This window comes from Hyla sarda, chromosome 10 (genome assembly GCF_029499605.1).
Source record: "Hyla sarda isolate aHylSar1 chromosome 10, aHylSar1.hap1, whole genome shotgun sequence".
NCBI lineage: Eukaryota > Metazoa > Chordata > Amphibia > Anura > Hylidae > Hyla > Hyla sarda.
This window is the reverse complement of record NC_079198.1, coordinates 44,640,799-44,664,705: the sequence shown is the minus strand read 5'-3', so window position 1 is coordinate 44,664,705 and position 23,907 is coordinate 44,640,799. Positions and strand designations below refer to the sequence as shown.

General features: G+C 44.7%; 1 protein-coding gene across 4 annotated transcripts in view; it reads right to left on the bottom strand.

Moving 5' to 3' along the window:
- The window catches only part of NHERF4 (NHERF family PDZ scaffold protein 4), an 818,185-nt gene that overhangs the window by 399,148 nt on the left and 395,130 nt on the right, over positions 1–23,907 (bottom strand). For all 4 annotated transcript variants that reach the window (XM_056543464.1, XM_056543466.1, XM_056543465.1 and 1 more), the window contains one exon: positions 18,597–18,798. In XM_056543464.1, coding sequence (XP_056399439.1) covers positions 18,597–18,798 — 202 coding nt within the window. The remainder of the gene's footprint in view (positions 1–18,596; positions 18,799–23,907) is intronic.

Sequence of the window (23,907 nt, the reverse complement as noted above, 5' to 3'; positions counted from 1 at the left end):
GGGAGGACAAACTGACCTACTACAGAGAGATTCTACGTAGTCAGTTGGCCGATGCCTATCGGCCACATGGTGCATCCACTCGCAGGTCTGACTCGGAGGGCCCTCTGCACTCACCTTCAACTGCCATGGCTGCTGGGGAGAGGAGGGGTGGCAGGAGCAGTACCAGCTCAATCAGCAGCAGCCTGAGTCTACAGTCGCTGATGAGTAGCTTTCTTCACCCGCATGGTGAAGCAACTCATCAGCAGCAGGTAGACATGGAGCAGGACCTGAACCAACAGGTGGTGACATACCTTGACATGGCAATGCCAACAACCATTGAAGATTCGCTGGACTTCTGGGCAGCCAAACTTAATTTATGGCCGCAACTAGCAGAGTTTGCCCTGGAAAGCTGTCCTGCCCGGCCAGTAGTGTGCCATCAGAGCGGGTGTTTAGTGCAGCAGGGGGCCATAGTCACCCCAAGGTGAACTAGTCTGTCCACTAAAAATGTGGAGAGACTGACATTTGTCAAGATGAATCAGGGATGGATCAGCCGGGATTTCCAGCCACCAATGCCAGATGCCTCAGAGTAGATTGACCATGCTGCTACACCAACACTTCCAAATTATGGTTATGAAACCCTCTTGGGTTATCAATTAGGGTTATGAAACCCTCTTTGGTACTGCGATTGCCTGCTCCTGGCTCATCCTGTGTCTTTCAGGAACTACTTGCCTCACAGGAACTACTTGGCCCTTTAATTTTTGGATGTTCAGCAGTAGCTAAATACATGCTTGATGCAAATTTCAACAAGGGGTTATGAAACCTTCTTGGGTACTGCGAATGCCTGCACCTGGCTCATCCTGTTTCTTTCAGGAACTACTTGCCCCACTGATGCTTCTGGCCTTGGGCCTTTAATTTTTGGAAGTTAATCAGTAGCTAATACATGCTTAATGCTAATTTCAACAATGATCTTTAAATTCTCTGTGCTCTGCCAGGGCCGTCGCCTACCCCGCCGGGGCCGATCCGAACACCTCACTAAACCATCCAATCGGTAGTAGAGACAACCAGTGTATACAAAGGCCAGGGACCTAATGAACCCAAGCTTATGACCCGCAATTAGTTGGAATTCATCTTTCATGGCAAGTAATTGCAATCCCCGATCCCTATCACGAACAGGGTTGGGCGGGTTACCCGCACTTGTCGGTGAAGGATAGACACACGCTGGTCCGTTCAGTGTAGCGCGCGTGCCGCCTCGGACATCTGAGGGCATCACACACCTGTTATTGCTCGATCTTGCGATTGATCGACCAATGTAAGGGGTTATGAAAGCTTCTTGGGTACTGCTGATGCCTACTCCTGACTGCTTCTGTGTCTTTCAGGAACTACTTGCCTTCATGATGCTTCTGGGCTTGGATCTTTAATTTTACGATTTGTTAAATAGATACATACATGCCACCGTCCACCGTCCTGCATTATAGAGTCTTCTGGACACTTGGATATGCGCTTCTTCTTAAACAAAGGTACAAAAAAAAATGGGGCGGTCAGGGCAATGGAGACGTTGCGCCTACATCTCACGGCCACATGAGCCCTCTGATAGCTGTCAGGATCCGGACTGGTATGCAGAGAGGACACTGGAGGTGGATCTTCTGTGTCAGTGAGGTGATGGCATGGGCCGTACCAGGGGAACGGAATCTAAGGGGTTACTGGCTTTCACCAGAGCCCGCCGCAAAGCGGGATGGACTTGCAGCGGCAGGTAACCCCCAGGTCGTTCCACCCGATAACGACTCAACCCCACTGACAGCTGAGACAGGCGCAGTACACAGGGACAAGGCAAGAGCAAGGTCGGACATAGCAGAAGGTCAGGGCAGGCAGCAATGGATGGTAGTCAGGGGCAACGGCAAGGGTCTGTATACACAGGCTTGGGATACACAAAAAGGCTTTCTCAGGGCACTAAGGCAACAAGATCCGGCAGGGACAGGAAGGGGAAGTGGGTTTTTATATGAATGGGAGTGATTGACACTGATTGGGCCAGGCACCAAATAGTGGTGCACTGGCCCTTTAAATCTCAGAGAGCCAGCGCGCGCGCGCCCTAGAGAGCGGGGCCGCGCATGCCGGGATGTGACAGCCGGGCAAGTCTGACCGGGGCGCTGCAGACAGAAGAATGCCGCGAGCGCTCCGTGGAGGAGCAGGGACCCGGAGCACTCGGCGTAACAGTACCCCCCCTTTGGTCTCCCCCTCTTTTTGGAGCCCGGGAACCTATGGATGAGCTCCTTGTCGAGGATATTGTCCTCGGGCTCCCAAGACCTCTCTTCGGGGGCCACAATTCTCCCAGTCAACAAGAATTTTTTTTTTTACCTCTTACAAACTTGGAGGCGAGTATTTCTTTTACTGCGAAGACATCAGAGGAGCCAGAGACAGGAGCAGGAACGGTGACCTTTGGGGAAAATCGGTTAAGAACGAGAGGTTTGAGAAGGGAAACATGAAAGGAGTTAGGAATACGAAAAGAAGGAGGAAGATGAAGCTTGTAGGAGATGGAGTTGATTTGACTTTTGACTTTAAATGGTCCAAGGTAACCGGATATATTTGGCAGAGAGCCACACTTTGTCACCAGGAGCGAAGACAGGAGGAGTTCTTTTCTTTTTATCTGCATGTCTCTTCATACGAGACGAGGCCAGTAGGAGCGTCTTTTGAGTCTCCTTCAAGATAACGGAGAAGTCCCGGGTTACTTCATCCACAGCAGGAACTCCAGAAGAAGTGGGAATGGGGAGGGGGGGGGGCAGAGTATGATGGCTGTACACCACAAAGAATGGGGATTTGGCGGAGGATTCAGAATTTTTTAAATTGTACGAGAATTCAGCCCAGGGCAGAAGGTCGACCCAATCATCTTGGCGGGAGGAGACAAAATGTCGCAAGTAGTCACCAAGAATCTGGTTTACTCTTTCCACTTGTCCATTGGATTGGGGGTGATAGTAGGACGAAAATTTTTATTTGATCTTTAATTGATTACAGAGAGCTCTCCAAAATTTTGACACAAATTGAACGCCTCTATCCGAGACGATATGCGTGGGAAGCCCGTGAAGACGAAAAATGTGCAGAAAAAATTGCTTTGCCAACTGTGGCGCAGAAGGAAGGCCTGGAAGCGGAAGGAAGTGAGCCATTTTGGAAAAACGATCAGGGACCACCCAGATTACGGTGTTGCCATGGGATACGGGAAGATCAGTAATGAAATCCATGGCAATTTGGGACCATGGTTGCTCAGGGACGGGCAAAGGAAGGAGGAGTCCAGCAGGCTTCTGGCGAGGGGTTTTATCCCGGGCACAAACAGTACAGGCCCGAACAAAATCAATAACGTCACCCTCTAGTGTAGGCCACCAATACAGACGGGAGATGAGCTGAATGGACTTTTTAATGCCAGCATGACCAGCCAGGTGAGAAGAATGCCCCCATTTGAGGATCTTGAGGCGAAGGCATGGAAGAACAAAAGTCTTTCCAAGGGGGGTTTGCCCCAGTGAGGCTGGAGCAGAGGAGACCAGGCACTCAGGCGGTATGATATGCTGCAGAGGGGCTTCAGACTCGGAGGCATCAGAGGAACGAGAAAGGGCGTCAGCTCTGACATTCTTGTCAGCGGGACGGAAGTGTATCTCGAAGTTGAAGTGGGCAAAAAACAACGACCATCTAGCCTGGCGAGGATTCAGACGCTGAGCGGACTGGAGGTAAAACAGATTCTTGTGGTCGGTGTAAATGACAATGGGGTGTTTGGAACCCTCCAATAGATGTCTCCACTCCTCGAGTGCTAACTTGATGGCCAGAAGTTCATGATCTCCAATAGAGAAGTTCTTTTCTGCCGGAGAGAAAGTCTTTGAGAAAAAACCACAAGTAATGTTACATCCGGTAACGTTTTTTTGCAGAAGTATGGCTCCAGCTCCGACTGAAGAAGCGTCTACTTCCAGGAAGAATGGTTTAAACGGATTAGGTCTGGAGAGAACTAGTGCAGAGGCGAAGGCAGCTTTGAGGCTATTGAAGGCCTCATCCGCTTGTGGAGGCCACGACTTGGGATTAGCATTCTTCCTGGTCAGAGCCACAATAGAAAAAGCACAAACGGATGCGCTCCGTAGTGTAACACCAAAGGTGAGTTGGTAACGCTAAGTGTGAATTGCGCTTACCACATGAAATTGTACTCCAACCAAGTACAACAATGGAACAGGGTGTATCATCAAAGGGTCTCTGCAGCTTCGTCCCGCTGAAATAGAATCACAATAAAAACAAGCAATCTCCAGGTAGCAGAGCAGGATCAATGGAAGCGCTGAGACCAGATAAGAAGTTAAAAGGATTTGTTTCCCATAATGCAACGCATTTCACGGTCACCCGCTTCCTCAGGCATCCACTCAGTATACTAAGTGTTCTGAAGTGACAACTTGCTACATTGTACCACCAATGACTATTACTAAGATTGATACATTGGAACTTTGTTGAACAGTGTTACTATCTAACTATTGGAAGCACAAAGACTGTTGAATTTGGAACTTTCCAGTTATTGAACAGTGCAGCACTTTGCTATTTTTAGCGCATTATTGAATATTCCATACATCACCTATGTAGTTGCAAGTTTTATCTCATTTTTATTAATGTAATTTTTTTATTAATGTAATTTTTAATTGAATTTCTATTTTCGCTGACTTCTGTGTCCCATGCTAGGGCCCAGCAGGGACAGAGAGTATCAGTGATTAAGTAACATGAAATAAATATCAGGATCACTCCTTTTTCCATCTCTTTTCTGTCTATATCTAATATACCCTGAGGACTGGTTCCTATTTTTTAACTTCATTTTTTAATAAAGAGGGTAAATCCTGCCACAGTGCGGAGTGGTACCAGGAAGGAGGTCAATGGGACAATCATAAGGTCTATGAGGAGGTAAGATCTCTGCTTGCTTTTTGCAGAATACATCTGAAAAGTCCTGGTAAGCCTTGGGAAGGCCCGGTAAAGATGAAGCCTCAGGGGTTTGAGAAGTGGGAGCAGATGTGAGACATCGCTTGAGACAAGAAGGACCCCAAATTTTGATCTCCCCGGTGGTCCAGTCGAGGGTAGGAGCATGATGCTGGAGCCACGGCAGGCCGAGAAGAACTTCAGAGGTGCAGTTAGGCAGAACGAAAAATTCTATTTTTTTCATGGGGAAGTCCAATGCTCATGGGCAGGGGTTCAGTGCGGTAGCGCACTGTGCAATCCAATTTCTCTCCGTTTACAGAAGAGATAAAGAGCGGCTTGACGAGACGGGTTACTGGAATACTGAACCTATTAACGAAAGAGGCCAAGATAAAGTTTCCTTTAGAACCTGAGTCCAAGAATGCCACTGCTGAGAAGGAGGAGTTGGCGGAAGGAGAAATCCGCACAGGTACAGTCAGACGTGGAGAGGCTGAATTCACACCAAGTGTTGTTTCACCCTTGTGAAGTAGGTGCGTGCGATTCTCCTGACGCGGAGGGCGGATAGGACAGCCTTTTAGGAAATGTTCGGTACTAGCACAATACAGGCACAAATTCTCATTTCGGCAGCGGTTCTTGTAGGGTCAGGCGATACCGATCCACTTGCATAGCCTCCTCAGCGGAAGGCGCAGGAACCGATTGCAAAGGACGTTGAAAGAGAGGAGCCGTTGAGAAAAACCGCCTGGTGCGAACAAGATCCTTTTCCTGTCTTTCCGAGAAACGCATGTCGAAGCGGGTGGCCAAATGGATTAGTTCAGACAGATTAGCAGGAATTTCTCTTGCGGCCAGGACATCTTTGATGTTACTGGATAAGCCTTTCTTGAAGGTTGCGCAGAAGGCCTCATTATTCCAGGAGAGTTCAGAGGCGAGGGTACGGAACTGGATGGCGTATTCACCCACAGAAGAGCTCCCTTGGACGAGGTTCAGCAAAGCAGTCTCGGCTGAGGAAGCCCGGACTGGCTCCTCAAAAGCACTACATACTTCTGAGAAGAAGGACTGGATAGTAGCGGTGGTGGGATCGTTGCGGTCCCAAAGCGGTGTGGCCCATGACAAGGCCTTTCCAGACAGGAGACTGACCACGAAAGCCACCTTAGACCGTTCGGTAGGGAATTGGTCCGACATCATCTCCAGGTGTAGGGAACACTGGGACAGGAATCCACAGCACTGTTTAGAGTCCCCATCAAACTTGTCCGGTAGAGACAGGTGGAAGCTGGGAGCAGCCACTCGCTGCGGAGGAGATGCAGGAGCTGGCGGAGGAGATGATTGCTGTAGTTGTGGCAGAAGCTGTTGCAGGATAACGGTCAGTTGAGTCAGCTGCTGTCCTTGTTGCGCGATCTGCTGTGACTGCTGGGCGACCACGGTGGTTAGGTCAGCGACACTAGGCAGCGGGACCTCAGCGGGATCCATGGCCGGATCTACTGTCAGGATCCGGACTGGTTTGCAGAGAGGACACGGGAGGTGGATCCTCTGTGTCAGTGAGGTGATGGCATGGGCCGTACCAGGGGAACGGAATCTAAGGGGTTACTGGTTTTCACCAGAGCCCGCCGCAAAGCGGGATGGACTTGCAGTGGCAGGTAACCCCCAGGTTGTTCCACCCGATAACGACTCAACCCCACTGACAGCTGAGACAGGCGCGGTACACAGGGACAAGGCAAGAGCAAGGGCTGACATAGCAGAAGGTCAGGGCAGGCAGCAATGGATTGTAGTCAGGGGCAACGGCAAGGGTCTGGATACACAAAACGCTTTCTCAGGGCACTAAGGCAACAAGATCCGGCAGGGACAGGAAGGGGAAGTGGGTTTTTATATGAATGGGAGTGATTGACACTGATTGGGCCAGGCACCAATTAGTGGTGCACTGGCCCTTTAAATCTCAGGGACGTGACAGCCGGGGAACGGGATAGGTGAGTGGATTGGGATGCGACTCGCGGGCGGGCGCATCCCGCTATGCGGATCGCATCCCCGCCGGCAGTGACAGTGCAGTGCTCCCGGTCAGCGGGTCTGACCGGGGCGCTGCAGACAGGAGAACGCCGCAAGTGCTCCAGGTCCCTGCTCCTCCCTGAAGCGCTTGTGGCGTTCTCCTGTCTGCATTGCCCCGGTCGGAGTAACAGGGGCTTGTTGGATTTGGTCCTTCGTACCCACACGCTGGGGTGTGGGACACTCAATGTTTGATTTAAATTTCAAATAAAAAAAATCAGACATTTCAATGGTCTCCTCATGCATCAGCCAACTCGAGGCTGTGTCATTTAGGCAATATATGGTTTACTGTTGCCGCTGCTGGGCCTGGGTCTGGGAATTTCAAATTTTCTCATAGGTAGCAAATCCAGGCTGTGTCATTCAGGCAATATATAGGTAGCACCCGCTGTCCTAAATCTTCTTCAAAAATTTCAAAAATTGTGTTTTTTGGGGGGGATTATGAATCCCTGGTGTGTACTCATGCATCAGCCAACTCCAGGCTGTGTCATTCAGGCAATGAATGGTTTACTGATGGCGCTGCTGGGCCTGGGTCTGGGAATTTCACATTTTCTCATATGTAGCACCCGCTATCCCAAATCTTTTTCAAAAATTTCTAAAATTGTTGTGTTTTTTTTTTTTTTTTTTGGGGGGGGGGGGGGGTATTGTGAAGCCCTGCTGTGTACTCTTGCATCAGCCAACTCTAGGCTGTGTCATTCAGGCAATATATGGTTTATTGATGACGCTGGCGGGCCTGGAAATTTCACATTTTCTCATAGGTAGCACCCGCTATACAAAACCCTTTTCAAAAATTTCTACAATTGTGGTGTTTTTTTTTGGGGGGGGGGGATTGTTAAGCCCTGCTGTGTACTCATGCATCAGCCAACTCCAGGCTGTGTCATTCAGGCAATATATGGTTTACTGATGCCGTTGTGGGGCCTGGGTCTGGGAATTTCAAATGGATAGCACCCGCTATCCAAAAGCCTTTCTCATAAATTTCTACAATTGTTGTGTTTTTTGGGGGGGATTGTGATGCCCTGGTGTGTACTCATGCATCAGCCAAATCCAGGCTGTGTCATTCAGGCAATATATAGGTAGCACCCGCTGTCCTAAATCTTCTTCAAAGATTAAAATCTTCTTCAAAAATTTCTAAAATTGTGTTTTTTGGGGGGTATTGTGAAGCCTTGGTGTTTACTCATGCATCAGCCAACTCCAGGCTGTGTCATTCAGGCAATATATAGGTAGCACCCGCTGTCCTAAATCTTCTTCATAAATTTTAAAAACGATTGTTTTTTCTTAGGGATTGTGAAGCCCTGGTGTGTACTCTATGCTGCTTCCTGCTACACTCTGTCAGCCCATTGGTCCTGTGACAGTGTGCTACTCCGCCTCCACATTCTCCACTGTGTCCTAAGCCTTCACTGCCCGGACAAGTCTCAGTGGCCCTTCAGCATACCATGTGTGCAGGGCACGGCGGTGTCACGCTGTTCTTCACATGGTTTGCCTTGGCGAAAAGTCTTGGAAACAGTGGCCGGTCAGGGCAATGGAGAAGTTGCGCCTACATCTCACAGCCACATGAGCCCTGTGGGGGCTTGTTATATTTGATCCTTTGTACCCACACGCTGGGGTCCGGGACAATCATAGTTTGATTTAAATTTCAAATCAAAAAATGATGGCGCTGCTGGGCCTGGGTCTGGGAATTTCAACTTTTCTCATAGGAAGCACCCGCTATCCAAAATCTTTTTCAAAAATTTCTAAAATTGTTGTGTTTTTTTTTTGGGGGGGGGGATTGTGGGGCCCTGGTGTATACTCATGCATCAGCCAACTCCAGGCTGTGTCATTCAGGCAATATATGGTTTACTAATGCCGCTGCTGGGCCTGGGTCTGGGAAATTCAAATTTTCTCATAGGTAGCACCCGTTATCCAAAATCTTCGGTTTAAATTTTCGAATTCTTCTTTTAATCTTAGGGATTGTGAAGGCCTAGTGCCTACTCATGCTGCTGGCAACTCCGAGCTGTGCCGGGCTGTGCCAAAATAATCTACATTTCTACTATAAAGAAGAACAATTACAAATCATTCATAATGATGCTGCCAACACCTCTGCCAACACCTCCACGCTGTGTCTTGCAGCCACTATATGGTGTCCTCATGCTTCAACCTCATCCAAGCTGTGTCATTCAGCCACCATTTGGTGTCCTCATGCTGCAAACACCTCCACACTGTGCCATTCAGCCACGATATGGTATCCTAATGCTGCCAACACCTCCACGCTGTGTCATTCAGTCACTATATGGTCTCCTGACACTGATGCTCCACCAGGCTCTGTCATTGTGCAGCTGTGCGGCAGTGATTCTAAAAGCGATGCCGGTAATCTGCATGTTATTCTGAATAACAATATTATTTCACTACCCCAGCACACTCCATATGCGTTTTAGAACACAGCAAAGTGTTCTATACCCCTATTGAGGCTGTATGTAGGCTAGAAATAGCCTTTTTTAATATAGATTTGCAGCGAAAAAATTTGGATTGAAACAAACTTTTTCGGAAAATTCGGCAAATTGGCCGTATCGAATTTTTCAAAAGTTTGCTCATCTCTAATTGTAACTATAGGATATTGTGAGACTTCATTCTACCTGCAGAAGAATCAAGACTCACAATCTATCAAAGCATTGAACAATTGCTTTAGATGTTAGAATTCCTATTTCACCAAGCTAAGTGTTATAAGTAAAATTCCCACAAAGGAAACTTGCTTCAAGTTCTTCTTTCTAATATATAGACAAGCAAGGTCATATATCTCTGCTATCAGTCTAAATAATCTTACCAAAGTCATGTATAAAATAGTCCAGAAAGTTCTTCCATGTTTATATTCTTAGATGGATTTTTACCCATTCTTGGAGTCATGTGATGTGTAGTGGTTAGAATTGTATTTAGCATTCCATGTTGAGATGTCTATGATTAGATATTGCCCATCTTGAGATCATGAGGTTTCCTCTGGACAGAGTAAAGTAACCTTTTTCTTGTATGATATTCTAACCTAGTAGCTCATGTCATATTGTAACAAGTTACTCACTACTCACATGTATTGTTCTACTGTTATGTAGTCAATTAACCAGCTTGTAATGTTAACTATTTGGTATTCATTTGCATATATGATTGTGTTTATTACTCATTTATGTTTAGAACCTTATAACCAAGAAATCTGCATACTTTTATAATACAGTGGTCCCTCAACATACGATGGTAATTCGTTCCAAACGACCCATCGTTTGTCGAATCCATCGTATGTTGAGGGATCCGTGCAATTTAAAGTATAGGAAGCTGTACTCACCTGTCCCCGCCGCTCCGCACCAGGTCCTCACCGCTCCCGCTTCTGTTCCAGGGGCTCCCGATGCTGTCCCGCTGCTCCGGTGTCTTCTTCGCGATCCTCCGGTGTCTTGCGCATCTTCTGCAGGGTCCGGGCCTCGCTTTCAGGTGACGTTATTACGCTGCTGCACCGGCGCGGCGTGCGTAGTGACGTAATAACGACGCCGGAAAGCAAGGCCCGGACCCTGGAGAAGATGCGCAAGACACTGGAGGATCGCGAAGTGGACCCGGAGCAGCGGGAATAGGTAAGCGAACCTGCCAGGGATGCTTAAACTGATATCCGACAGCAGCTTAAGCATTTTGCACTGTCGGATAGCAGTTAATGCGATGGCCCCGACATATAAAAGCATCGTATGTCGATGCTGACATCGACATGCGATGGCCTCTGAGAGGCCATCGTATGTCGATTTTATCATATGTCGGGGCCATCGTAGGTCGGGGGGTTACTGTATCTGTGTGTTATTCTATATTGCAAAACTACATCCTAGCGAAAATGTCATCCCGTCATAAAAAGAACTTGATATCTGAGGAAATAATCAGACCCAGATGTGAATTGTATTGATTGACTTTGTCTATAATTCACCAGGTCATAATTTGTATATTTTGTGATAATTGTCAAAATGTTTAATTTTTCATAATTAATATTTTATGACCATCATTCATAATTGAGTTATTACCACATAAAACTCTGGCTCTCAGTTCTGAGCGTGCTCTGTGGTCTGTGAGTTGCTGATTCAAAGAGAGCCTGTTCTAAGAGGGTATTAAAAGCCAGAAGTTTAAAAGTAGGAGTTTGAGATCCCCGTATGGGTTTTCTATAAGCCACCAAATATAGTGGAAGAGGCAGAAGGTCAATTACTGAGGCAAATAAACAATCAAAAGACAAATCAAAATTATGTGATAATAATGAGGGCCTTTAACTATCCTGATATAAACTGGAAGACTGTGAATCTTATAAAGGAAACAGGTTTCTGACTATAGCTAAAGACAATTATCTGTCCCAAATGGTGCACTGCCCGACCAGAGGGGGCACCCTACTAGACTTAATATTAACCAACAGACCTGATAGAGTAATTAATGTGCAGGTAGAAGGACAACTATGAAATAGTGATCATAATATAATACATTATAACTTATAATAAGGGAATAACTGCAATAAGGGAATCTCATGAGGGGCCACAAAAATGATGAACTTGAGGAAGGCAAAGTTTGATCAACTCAGAGAAGCCCTTAAAAATATAAAATGTCCTAAAAAAAAGAAAGAATACTGACACTAAATAGGAGAGTTTTAAAAATATATTTAATTCTCACTGTAAGAGGTATATACCTTATGGGAATTAACGGGTCAGGAATAGAAGAAAACAAATGTGGGATGAATAAAAATGTTAAGGGGGCAATAAATTACAAAAATATAGCATTTGAATTACTAAAACAAGATGGCAGTGAAGAAGCATTAAAAAGCTATAGAGAGAAATGTAGAATATGTAAAAAAAAAAAAAAAGATAAAAGCAGCAAAAGTAGAGACAGAACAACTCATTGCCAAAGAGAGTAGAAACTATCCCCAAAATGTTCTTTAACTATATAAATAGCATAAAGGTTAAAAATGAAAGTGTTGACCCTTAAAAAATTGATGAGGAAGAAATTATAGATGGGGATCAGGAAAAAGCAAACATATTAAACACATTATTCTCCACTGTATTTATAGAGGAAAATGAAATGCCAGGTGAAATACAAGATAAGCTAAACTCCCCCGTACAGGTCATCTGTCTAACCCAGGAAGAAGTACAGTGCCACCTACTAAAAATCAAAAAAGACAAATCACCGGGTACAGATGGCATTCACCCTCATGTTCTAAAGGAATTAAGTAATGTAATAGACACAACCCTATTTTTAATATTCAGGGACTCTATAGTAACAGGGACTTTTCCCCAGGACTGATGCATGGCAAATGTGGGGCCAATATTTAAAAAGGAGGCAAAAGGTGACCCCGGGATTTATAGGCCTGTTAGTTTAACCTCTGTTGTATGTAAATTGTTTGAGGGTTTTATATGAGATGCTATTTTGGAGTATCTTGATAAAAATAAATGTATGACCCCATATCAGCATGGATTTATAAGGGATCGGTCCTGCCAAACTAACCTGATCAGCTTTTATGAGGAGGTGAGCTCCAGACTGGATCAGGGGAATCGCTGGATGTTGTATATCTTGATTTTTCCAAAGCCTTTGATACGGTGCCACATAAAAAGATAATGCATACAATGAGAAGGATTGGGCTGGGGGAAAATGTGTGCAAGTGGGTAAGTAACTGGCTCAGTGATAGGAAACAGAGGGTGGTTGTTAATGGTATTTATTCTGATTATTGGGTGACTGTTACTAGTGGGGTACCACAGGGCTCAGTCATGAGTCCTTTTCTATTTAATATATTCATTAACCCCTTAAGGACGAGCGCCGTAAATGTACAGCACTGCCAAGTGTCACTTAGCTGCGTTCCATGATCACCGCTTCTCCGGACGTGGTGATGCAGCGGGAATGGCTGCTGATATCTAACAGCAGCCATCCCAGCATATCGCCCAGGGGGGTCCTGAGATCCTCTCTTGTCTGCGATTGCCGTGATTAGTCGGCCAATTCAGACCGGCGAACCACAGCGTTTCCGGGCCAGTTTTGCAACATCTGGAAGGGCACAATTTGGAGACCACTATACAGTGGTGTCCAAACTGTAACCCTCCAGATGTTGCAAAACTTCAACTGAAAGCATGCCCACTGCCCAGGCATGCTGGGAGTTGTTCTTCTGCAACATCTGGCCCTTCAACTGCAAGCATGTAGTTCGGCAACATTTGAAGTTTAGAAACATCTGGAAGGCCACAGTGGACCCCAAACTGTTCGCCTCCAATAGTTGCATAACTGCCGCTCCCAGCATGCCCTTCAGCTGTCCAGGCATGCTGGAAGTTGTAGTTTTTAAACAACTGGAGGCACACTGTTTGGGAAATACTGTCTGTTTCCTAACTCAGTGTCTTCCAACCCATGTGCCTCCAGCTGTTGCAAAACTACAACCCCCAGCATGCAATGACAGACCATGCATGCTGGGAGTTGTAGTCTTGTAACAGTTGGAGGTACACTGGTGTGGAAACACTACAGTAGTCTGTTACCTAACTCAGTGTTTCCCAACCAGTGTGCCTCCAGCTGTTGCATAACTAGAACTCCCAGCATGCAGGGTCTGTCAGTTGCAACAGCTGAAGGTGTGCCCCCCCCTCCCTTCCATGTGAATGTACAGGGTACAATGCCACAGATGGGGGTTTATAGCGAGTTTCCCACTTTAAGTTTGAGCTGCGGCAAATTTTCCGCTGCATCTCAAACTCCCAGCGGGAAGCTTGCTATGAACCCCTGCCCATGTGAGTTTACCCTAAAAGCACTACATTACACTAACACAAAATAAGAAGTAAAACACTACATATACACACCCTTAAACTGTTGCGCCACTCCCCCCCCAATAAAAATGACAAATGTCTCGTACGACGCTGTTTCCAAAATGGAGCCTCCAGCTGTTGAAATATAACAACTCTCAGTATTGCAGGACAGCCATTGACTGTCCAGGCATGTTGGGAGGTTTGCAACATTGGGACACACCCTATTTGGGGAACACTGCCGCAATGCATTTTTGGTGGAGGAGGCAAGCGCAATGTTGACATCCAGGTCCACCCCTATGCAAATCCCTAATTTAGGCCTCAAATGCGCATGGCACTCTCTCACTCTGGAGCCCTGTCATATTTAAAGGCAACAGTTTAGGGCCACATATGGAATATTTCCGTAGTCTGGAGAAATTGCATTACAATTTTTTTGGGGCTTTTTCTCCTTTTACCCCTTATGAAAAGGTAAAGTTGGAGTCTACACCAGCATGTTCATATAAAAAATTTATTTTTTACACTAACATGCTGGTGTTGCCTCATACTTCTTATTCATAAGAGGTAAAAGGAAAAAAGACGCCCAAAATTTGTAACACAATTTCTCCTGAATACAGAAATACCCCATATGTGGGTGTAAAATGCTCTGTGGGCGCACAACAAGGCTCAGGAGTGAGAGCGCACCATGTACATTTGAGGCCTAAATTTGCACAGGGGTGGCTGATTTTACAGGGGTTCTGAAATAAACGCCAAAAAATAATTACCCACATGTGACCCCATTTTGAAAACTACACCCCTCACGGAACATAACAAGGGGTAAAGGGAGCCTTAACACCCCACAAGTGTTTGACAAATTTTCGTTAAGGTGGACATGAAAATGAAAAAATTTATTTTTTTTTCACTAAAATGTTGGTGTTACTCAAAAGTTTTCATTTTTACAAGGGGTAATAGGTAAAAAGACCCCAAAATTTGTAACCCCATTTCTTCTGAGTAAGGAAATACCCCATATGTGGATGTAAAGGGAACTGCGGGCGCACTACAGGGCCCAGAATGAGCGCCATTGGGTTTTTGGAGAGAGGATTTGGCTGCAATTGAAGTGCGTTTCCAAAGCCCCCATGCTGCCAGAACATTGGACATGTGACCTCATTTCAAAAACTACACCCCTCACGTAATGTAACAAGAGGTGCAGTGAGCATTTACACCCCACAGGTGTCTGAAAGATTTTTGGAACAGTGGTCCGTGAAAATGAAAAATTTTATTTTTCATTTGCACAGCCCACTGTTCCAAAGATCTGGAAAATGCCAGTGGCATGTAAATGTTCACTGTACCCCTTACTACATTCCGTGAGGGGTGTAGTTTCCAAAATGTCACATGTGGAGGGTCCACTGTTCTGGCACCATGGGGGCTTTGGAAACGCACATGGCCCCCGACTTCTATTCCAACCAAATTCTCTCTACAAAAGCCCAATGGAGCTCCTTCTCTTCTGAGCCCTGTAGTTCGCCAACAGAGCACTTTACATCCACATATGTGTTAATAGTGTTACAAATTTTGGGGGGCATTTTTTCATATTACCCCTTGTAAAAATGAAAAATATGCATTTTAGTGAAATTAGTGAAGTTAAAAATGTTCACGTCAAACACCTGTGGGGTTTTAAGACTCACTGTTAAGTTCCTTGAGGTGTGTAGTCTCCCAAATAGTGTGACTTGTGTTTTTTTTTTTTTTTTTTTTTTTGCTGTTCTGGCACCATGGGGGCTTCCTAAATGTCTATACATTGAGGGGTGCAGTTTCTATAATGAGGTCATTTATGGGGGATTTCTCACAGAAAGGCCCCTCAAATCCACTTCAAACTTAACTGGCCCCTGAAAAATTCAGATTTAGAATTTTTCGTGCAAATTTGGAAAATTGCTGCTATACTTTGAAGTCCTCTAATGGGTTCAAAAGGTAAGAACATGTCAACTACATGAAGCAAACATAAAGTAGACATATTGTATGGGAATCAATATATAATTCATTTGGCATGTCCATTTTCCTTAGAAGCAGAGCATTTCAAAGTTTGCAAAATGCAAAATTTTCTAATTTTTCATGACATTTTGGCATTTTTCACCATGAAATGATGCAAGTATCGACGAAAATTTACCACTAACATAAAGTAGAATATGTCACGAAAAAACAATCTCGGAATTAAATTCATAAGTTAAAGAGTGCCAGAGTTATTAATGCTTAAAGTGACAGTGGTCAGATTTGCAAAAAACGGCTGCGTCCTTAAAGGGGTACTCCAGCCCTAAGACATCTTATCCCCTATGCAAAGGATAGGGGATAAAATGTTTGACTGCAGGGGTCTTGCCGCTGGGGACCCCTGCAATCTTGCATTCGGCACCCTCCTCTTTTAGCAGCATGCCATGGGTGCCGAATGCAAGATTGCGGGGGTCCCCAGCGGTCAGACATCTTATCCCTAATCCTTTGGATAGGGGATAAGATGTCTTAGGGCCGGAGTACCCCTTTAAAGGGGTTGTCCACCATAAGGTGATTTTAGTAGGTACCTGGCAGACAATAATGGACATGCTTAGGAAGGATTTGCACTTGTCTTGGGGCCAAATGGCTATGTTGTGAGATTACGTTAATACTGTGGCTAGCTTTTTGTGAACTGGTATTTTCTGTTTCAGTTTTCTTTTTTTGACTACAAATCCCAAAATTCCATTTTCCTCCCTCCCACACATCAACCACCCCACCCATTGATACATAAATAAGCTGCATCCATTCAAAAGACCTGTGGTTTTCAATCAGGGTGCCTACAGCTGTTGCACTAGTTGCAGATTGATCTCTCTCCCACCAAGCGATCGATCCATCCATTGAAGTAGACAGGCTCCCTGTCATCAGCTGACTAGTGATGTCAGGTCTCGGCCGCATTGCAACCTGGGAAAAATCTGAGACAACAGTCATTTTGTATGCTGTTAAAAAGAAATATTGGGGCGAAAATCACAGAAGATTTGTGCGAAAACCATCACACACAGGTACAGACACTATGTTATGAACTACACTAACTTTTAGTCAGATAAAAAAAATTAATGGAATACCCCTTTTAAGGTCAAAATGGGCTGCATCCTTAAGGGGTGAATGAACTTGTAGATGGGTTGAATAGTAAAGTAGCACTCTTTGCAGATGATACTAAACTCTGTAAAGTGGTTAACACAATAGAGGACTGTGCACTGTTACAAATGGGTTGGAGGTTTGGCTGGGAAATGGCAGATGTAGTTCAACACTGATAAATGTAAGGTAATGCACATAGCGAGGAAAAATCCGGGCTGGGATTATGTATTAAATGGGAGAACTCTTGTGACGACTGACGTGGAAAAGGACTTGGGAGTCATCGTTAACAATAAATTTACCTGTAGGGATCAGTGTCGGGCAGCTGCTGCCAAGGTAAATAAAATCATGGGGTGTATCAATAGGGGCATAGATGCCCACGACAAGGAAATAATTCTACCGCTGTACTAATCACTAGTTAGACCACACATGGAATAATGTGTACAGTACTGGGCACCAGTATACAAGGAAGATATAGTGGAGCTGGAGAGGGTTCAAAGACAGGCAACCAGAGTAATACGGGGAATGGGAGGACTACAGTACCCAGAAAGATTATTAAAATTAGGGTTATTTATAACTATGTATAAATATATCAGGGGACAGTACATAGATCTCTCCCATGATCTATTTATACCCATGAATGTATCTATTACAAGGGGGCATCCTCTTCATTTAGGGGAAAGAAGGTTTCTACACCAGCACAGACAGGGGTTCTTTACTGTAAGAAGAGTGAGACTGTGGAACTGAGGAGGTGGTCAGGAGGTGGTCATGGTGAACTAGGTAAAAGAGTTAAAAAGGGGCCTGGATGCATTTTTGGAGAGTAATAACATTACAGGTTATGGATACTAGATTTATAGCAACAGAAGGTTGATCCAGGGATTTATTCTGACTGCCATATTTGGAGCCGAGAAGGAGGCTTCACCTCTAAGATTAGTTTTTTTTTTTGCCTTCCTCTGGATCAACTGAGTAGAGACTCATTAGGGATATAGGTTGAACTTGATGGACTCTGGTCTTTTTTCAAACTTATGAACTATGGGGAAGATTTATCAAAACCGGACCAGAGGATAAGTTGCTGAGTTGCCCATAGCACCCAATTAGATTGCTTCTTTCATTTTTCAGAGGCCTTTTCAAAAATGAAAGAAGCGATCTAATTGGTTGCTATGGGCGTTTCCTTTCGACAGGTTTTGATAAATCTCCCCCTATGTTACTATGGGTCAATGCATGGGGCTGAGAAAGGGGTTACAGTGAATCAGTGATCTATATAGATATCTGGTGTATTGTATGTTTTTTCTGGGCAGGAGATATACATTGTATACCTTCTGTCCAACCTGAGCTCTACCTGCTGCTGTATATCTGCGGGCACAGCTCAGCCCCACTAGGAGCAGGGACTCCTGTCATAATGGGAGTATGGGCTCCTGTATAGAATTCAGCGGTATGCTATGCATCGCTATATACTCTACAGCCAGTAAGTAGTGGCCTTATACATCATCACTTACATCATTACTTTCAATGGGCCAGATGCTCTGCCTTCAGGGCACCTGTCTTGGGGTCAGATGCAATGAAAAACTGCTACAGAATATTTAAAAAAATGGCATTTCCACACAAATTTAAAAAACATCAGAAAAAGCGCTGGAAAAAAAGCAGTTGCAGTTTTTCTGGATTTTTTTATGACCTTTTTCACTTCACAAAAAAGTGAAAAACTAGATTTATTCCTGCTAGAAAGAGTGATAGTAGGGTATCATTCATCTTGTTAAACTGGCATGGAAAATAATATGAAAGAGTCTGTTTACCAGGATAAAGAATAAAAAATTTGCTAGAATGAAAAACATTTTACATAAGAATGTGATAACTTACCACCTGTAGCAGTGGCTGTGAACCCAAAGCCTTTCCCCTCATTTCGTACTAAGCAAAGTTTTGGCCTGGGACATGATTCCGGGATATAATTAGTAAGAATGGATATTGGTGAGATTTTTTCAGCACACATTTTCTCATAGCTCTCTTCATCCAGCACTGTAAGTGACAAGCGGGAACCACTAGCTTTTACCTTTTGTGCCACCTGGTGATACATAAAATATATTTAAATGATCAGTGCCCTTTCAAACAGCTTCTATCCCTTTAGAAGCATATGTGATTTCTCACATCTTTGTAAATCATTTAATTTACCAAAAGTGACTACTTATAGGGAAAAAAAAGTCTAAAATACTGTCTCACTTTCCTGTGGTGTGATAGCTCTGCAGAAAAAGTAAGTATGAGTACTGTGTGAAACTATACAGTATGTGTGTCTAATGTGTATACTAACTGTATAGGCACAAAAGGAATGAAACTGTGAGGGGCCAAATGCAGTAATTTGAGTTCGGTTATCCTCCAAATGTCATTGAAAATGTGGACATAAATCATAAAACATAAACCATCTCCAACTAAATTTCACTTTGTGACCTTTAAACTCTTAAAGACATAAACAATTACATTTTAGCATTTTCATTTTTTCCTCCTCACCTTCTAAGAGCCAAAACTTTTTTTTTTCCATCTACAGAGCCATATTGGAGCATTTTTTTGACACAACCAATTTTACCTTAAAATGTATGACGAAACCAAAAAAATATTATTTGTGTAGGGAAATTAAAAAGAAAACCACAATTTTGAAACTTTTGGTAGGTGTCATTTTTTTGTTGTACACTTTCTTATAAAACTGACCTTTTTGTTATTATGTGGGTCAATACGATTAACCTGTTAAGGACCAAGGGAATACAGATATGCCCTTGTGTACTGGTACTTAAAGATGTACTCCAATGTGTGGCCAATGTGTTTTTTCAGTTTCTACTTACCCTTGCAGGTGAGTTTTCTTCTTATCCCTGGTCTCGTGCTTGCTCTTTGTTTGTCTTTCATTTCCCTTCTTTGCACAAGTATGTCCATATAGTGTAGCATCTATTTTTGTTTTGCCTTTGCTTCAGAAACTACAGCTCCCAGCATGCCTTGTAGCTTGTCTCCTCTTTCAGTGCCCAGCCCAACTTGTTTTGCGTTGCCGCCCAGCCCTGTTTGTGGGTGTTTTTTCTTCTTCCCCCTTTTGCACTCCCTTTCCTCGGCCTGCTCATTAGTATAGTCCTCCCACCCTTACTGTCAGCTTACAGATTAATGTCACCCCACAGTCACCACATCAGGGAATGAATGAATTTCCTGCCGCAGCGCACTATCCCCATAATGTGACATGCGGACGTTGCTCTGCTTCCTGAAATCCCCCCCACTCCCCAAGCGAAGTCCCCACAAGAGTTAACTGGGAATGAATGAATTGCCAGCCGCAGCGCTGTCCCCACATCAGGGAACTAGTCATATGTGACCCGCTGGCGCACCTCTGCTTCCTGATAACCCCCCTGCCCCCAAGCGATGTCCCCGCAAGGGTTATGTGTGAGGCGCAGCAGCCCTGTACATTCTCCCCATGTCGGGGAATGAATGAATTGGGAGCGCGGGTGCAAGGCTTCTGATCAGCTTCTGTTCTCTGTCACAGTTAAGGGACATCTGTAATAATGAATGTGACATATTCCTGTGCCCGGGGCTGCAAAAATAAACAAAATAAAATTTGACTTATCTTCCTACATTCCCCTGTTGCTACAGGTAATGGCTTTGCGGTCCTCTGCTGCGATCCCCATGCTCTGACAGAGCCGTCAGCGAATCACTGGCCGCAGCGATGTGCCGCCTCTGCCAGTGATAGGCTGAGCGCACTGTCATGTAAGAAGCCAGATGGCTCCTTACATGACAGTGCGCTCAGCCTATCACCAGCCGAGGCAGCGATGTCCCGCCTCTGCCATCGACATTGTTGCGGCCGGTGATTCGCTGACGGCTCTGTCAGAGCATGAGGTTCGCAGCAGAGGACTGCAAAGTTGTTACCTGTAGCAATGGGGGAATGTAGGAAGGTAAGTCAAAGTTTATTTAGTTTATTTTTGCAGACCCGGGCACAGGAATATGTCACATTCATTATTACAGATGTCCCTTAACTGGGACAGGGAACAGAAGCTGATCAGAAGCCCTGTACCCCTGCTAACAATTCATTCATTCCTCGATGTGGCAAGAATGTACAGGGCTGATGCAGCTCACAGTTAACCCTTGCGGGGACATCGCTTAGGGGGTTATCAGTAAGCAGAGGAGTGCCCGCGGGTCACTTATGACTAGCTCCCTGATGTGGGGACAGCGCTGCGGCTGGCAATTCATTCCCTGATGTGGGGACTGCCGCGGGGGGAATCATGATAGCGCTGCGGCTGACATGTTACTAATTCCCCCACCATGGGGATCGAGCACCCGCGGGGGGAATCATGATAGCTGATTCCCCCCGCGGGCGCTCGGTCCCCATGGCGGGGAAGGGGTTACATGTTAGCAGCAGAGCTGATACAGGGTATTCAAGCCGGGCACAGGGCAGGCTGACAGCAGGAGGAGACATCCATCCTCCCCAACAATTCAATGAATATTCATTACAGGGGTGTGGAAAAGGGCAAAACCATTGCAGAAGAAAAAAAACAGCAACGCCTGCAGCTCTGATGTCTTGTCCACAACAGCGAACAAACATGGCCCAGGTGTGGACAACAGTCAAAAGCAACCAGGAAAACTACTGAACTTCCTTCACAGAAAAGAGGTCGGTAAAAAAACATATATGCTGTGGACAGATGTATAACATGTGAATTACAAAAATGCTAAACTCACTACAAGATATCCATAAAACTGTGATACCATACTATCCCTTTAAAGACCAAGGGTGTTCTTGTACGCCCTGAATCCTTAGGCTAAGTTTTTACTTGGTTTTTATGTGGCACAAAAAAAAACGCCAGAAAAAAATGACAGAAAAAACGCCATAGCATTTTCCTGTGTTTGGCATTTTTTTTCTTGTGTTTTTTCCTGGCATTTTTTGCATTTGAGTGGAAATTGCATTTTTGGCCCCTTTGAAGTTTTTTTTTTGGTACTCAAAAAAAAAAAAGGATGAGGTAGTGATGGAAAAAATTGTATTTACCAAAATTTATATTCTTTATAACAAAATTTTAATAAAGTGAATTTTTTTACATTTTTTAGGTAGTACTAATACTCCCAGCATGGAACAGACTGTTCCATAATGGGAATAGTAGTACCTGTACTAGTAGACATATCGCCCTGGGTGTCACTCCTGACACCCAATGCGATCGTCCGTAATATAGCAGAGATGTGGAGCGGCTCTATACAGCACTCGCATCTCTGCTCTGTATTCCGGCTGGCCAGTGATGTGAATAGAAATTCACATTATTCACTCATATTTTCCGCCCAGAGTGGGGATTGGCCGGATGGTGGCAGCCAATCCCAGCTCTCAGTGGGAAATACAAATAAGTGATGTTCTATTCATATCACTGGCCGGCCGGAGTATAGCGCAGGAGAAAGCCGCTGCGCATCTCTGCGATAGGACAATTGCTGTGATCTTTCCTAAAATTGCAGGTACTACTACTCCCAACATGGAACACACTCTGCTCCATGCTGGGAACTGTAGTACCTGCATTAATTGACAGATCGCAGCGAGTGTAACTTCTGACACCTGTTGCGATCTGTCTATTACTGCAGGTACTACAGCTCCCAGCATGGAGCAGAGTGTGCTCCATGTTGGGAGTAGTAGTACCTGCAGTTAAAGAAAGATCACAGTGGATGTCACTCCTGACACCTGCTGTGAACCATCTAACCAATCACAGCTCTTTGAGGGAAATATGAATAGGTGTATATAATTGGCAGTGCAGGGGACCATAGAAGAGCGGCCAGCTACATCTATAGATTATACAGGAGGATCGCAACGGACCTGGGGCGATCTGTCAATTAGTACAGGTACTACCACTTCCATCATGGAACAGTGTGTTCCATGCTGGCAGTAGCAGTACTACCTAAAACATCATCCCAGATATTTGCATTAATTACCATGCTAGACAGACCCCTATTCCTTATATTTAAACCCTTAAGGAACAAGACAAATAGTTCTGTACGCCCCTTAAATACCAGGCCTGTTTTTACAAATCAGGAATATCTGATTTTATTAGAGAATAACTCTGGTAACGTTTTGCCAATCACGATAATTTTAACATTGTTTTTTTTGTCACAAATTGTCCTTCATGTACATAGTAAAGGTAAGCCGATATCATTTGTAGTTTATTTTTTTACAATGCAAAAAATCATAAAATAAAAAATTTTTGATTTTTTGCTATTTTAACACTAATAGGTTGCATATATTTATACTTTCTGACCAATTAGTTTATGAAACTTATACTTTCAGATGTCTATTTTGAAAGCATTTCTTTTGTTTTTAATTAACACTAGCTGAGCTAACACTAACGCTAGCTAGTCCTCCTATCTCGCCCTCATATCCTGTCCTCATATCCCGTCCTAATATCCCGACCTCCTATCCTGGCCTCATATTCCATCCTCATATCTCAACCTCATATCCCATCCTCATATACCGTCCTCATATCCCGACCTCATTTCCCGTCCTCCTATCCCGTCCTCATATCCCGTCCTCATATCCCGGCCTCAGATCCCGACCTCAGATCCCGTCCTTATGTCCCAATCTCATATCCTGTCCCCTGGTGGGACTGATTTGTGATGAAGATATTGTAAGCTGAAAATAGAAGGGGACGTGGCTTTGTGGGACTGGGCATGATTTGCAAGCCAGACCGATGCACAAAAAGGATAGATAATAAAAAGGGTGGGGCTTAAAAAGTGGGTGTGTCTTTGTGAGATGGGGTGTGGCAAGCTGGATTGACACATTCACCAGGAGATGCAAAGTGGAGCTTGTAGAGTAAGGTACTGGACATCCCAAATACTTGCATGGGACTTGAAACAAAAACCCATCTTTTATATAAGGGTGTACCAGGTATTATTGAAATATCTCCCGCCGTACGGAAGTTATGCAGGAACATACATTTCCCATTGCTTTGCCTGGGACTTTAACCCCGGATCCAGACCATTTTCACCTTAAAGGGGTACTCCCGTGGAAAACTTTTTTTTTTTTTAAATCAACTGGTGCCAGAAAGTTAAACAGATTTGTAAATTACTTCTATAAAAAAATCTTAATCTTTCCACTACGTTTTAGGGTCTGTATACTACAGAGGAAATGGTTTTCTTTTTGGAACACAGAGCTCTCTGATGACATCATGACTACAGTGCTCTCTGCTAA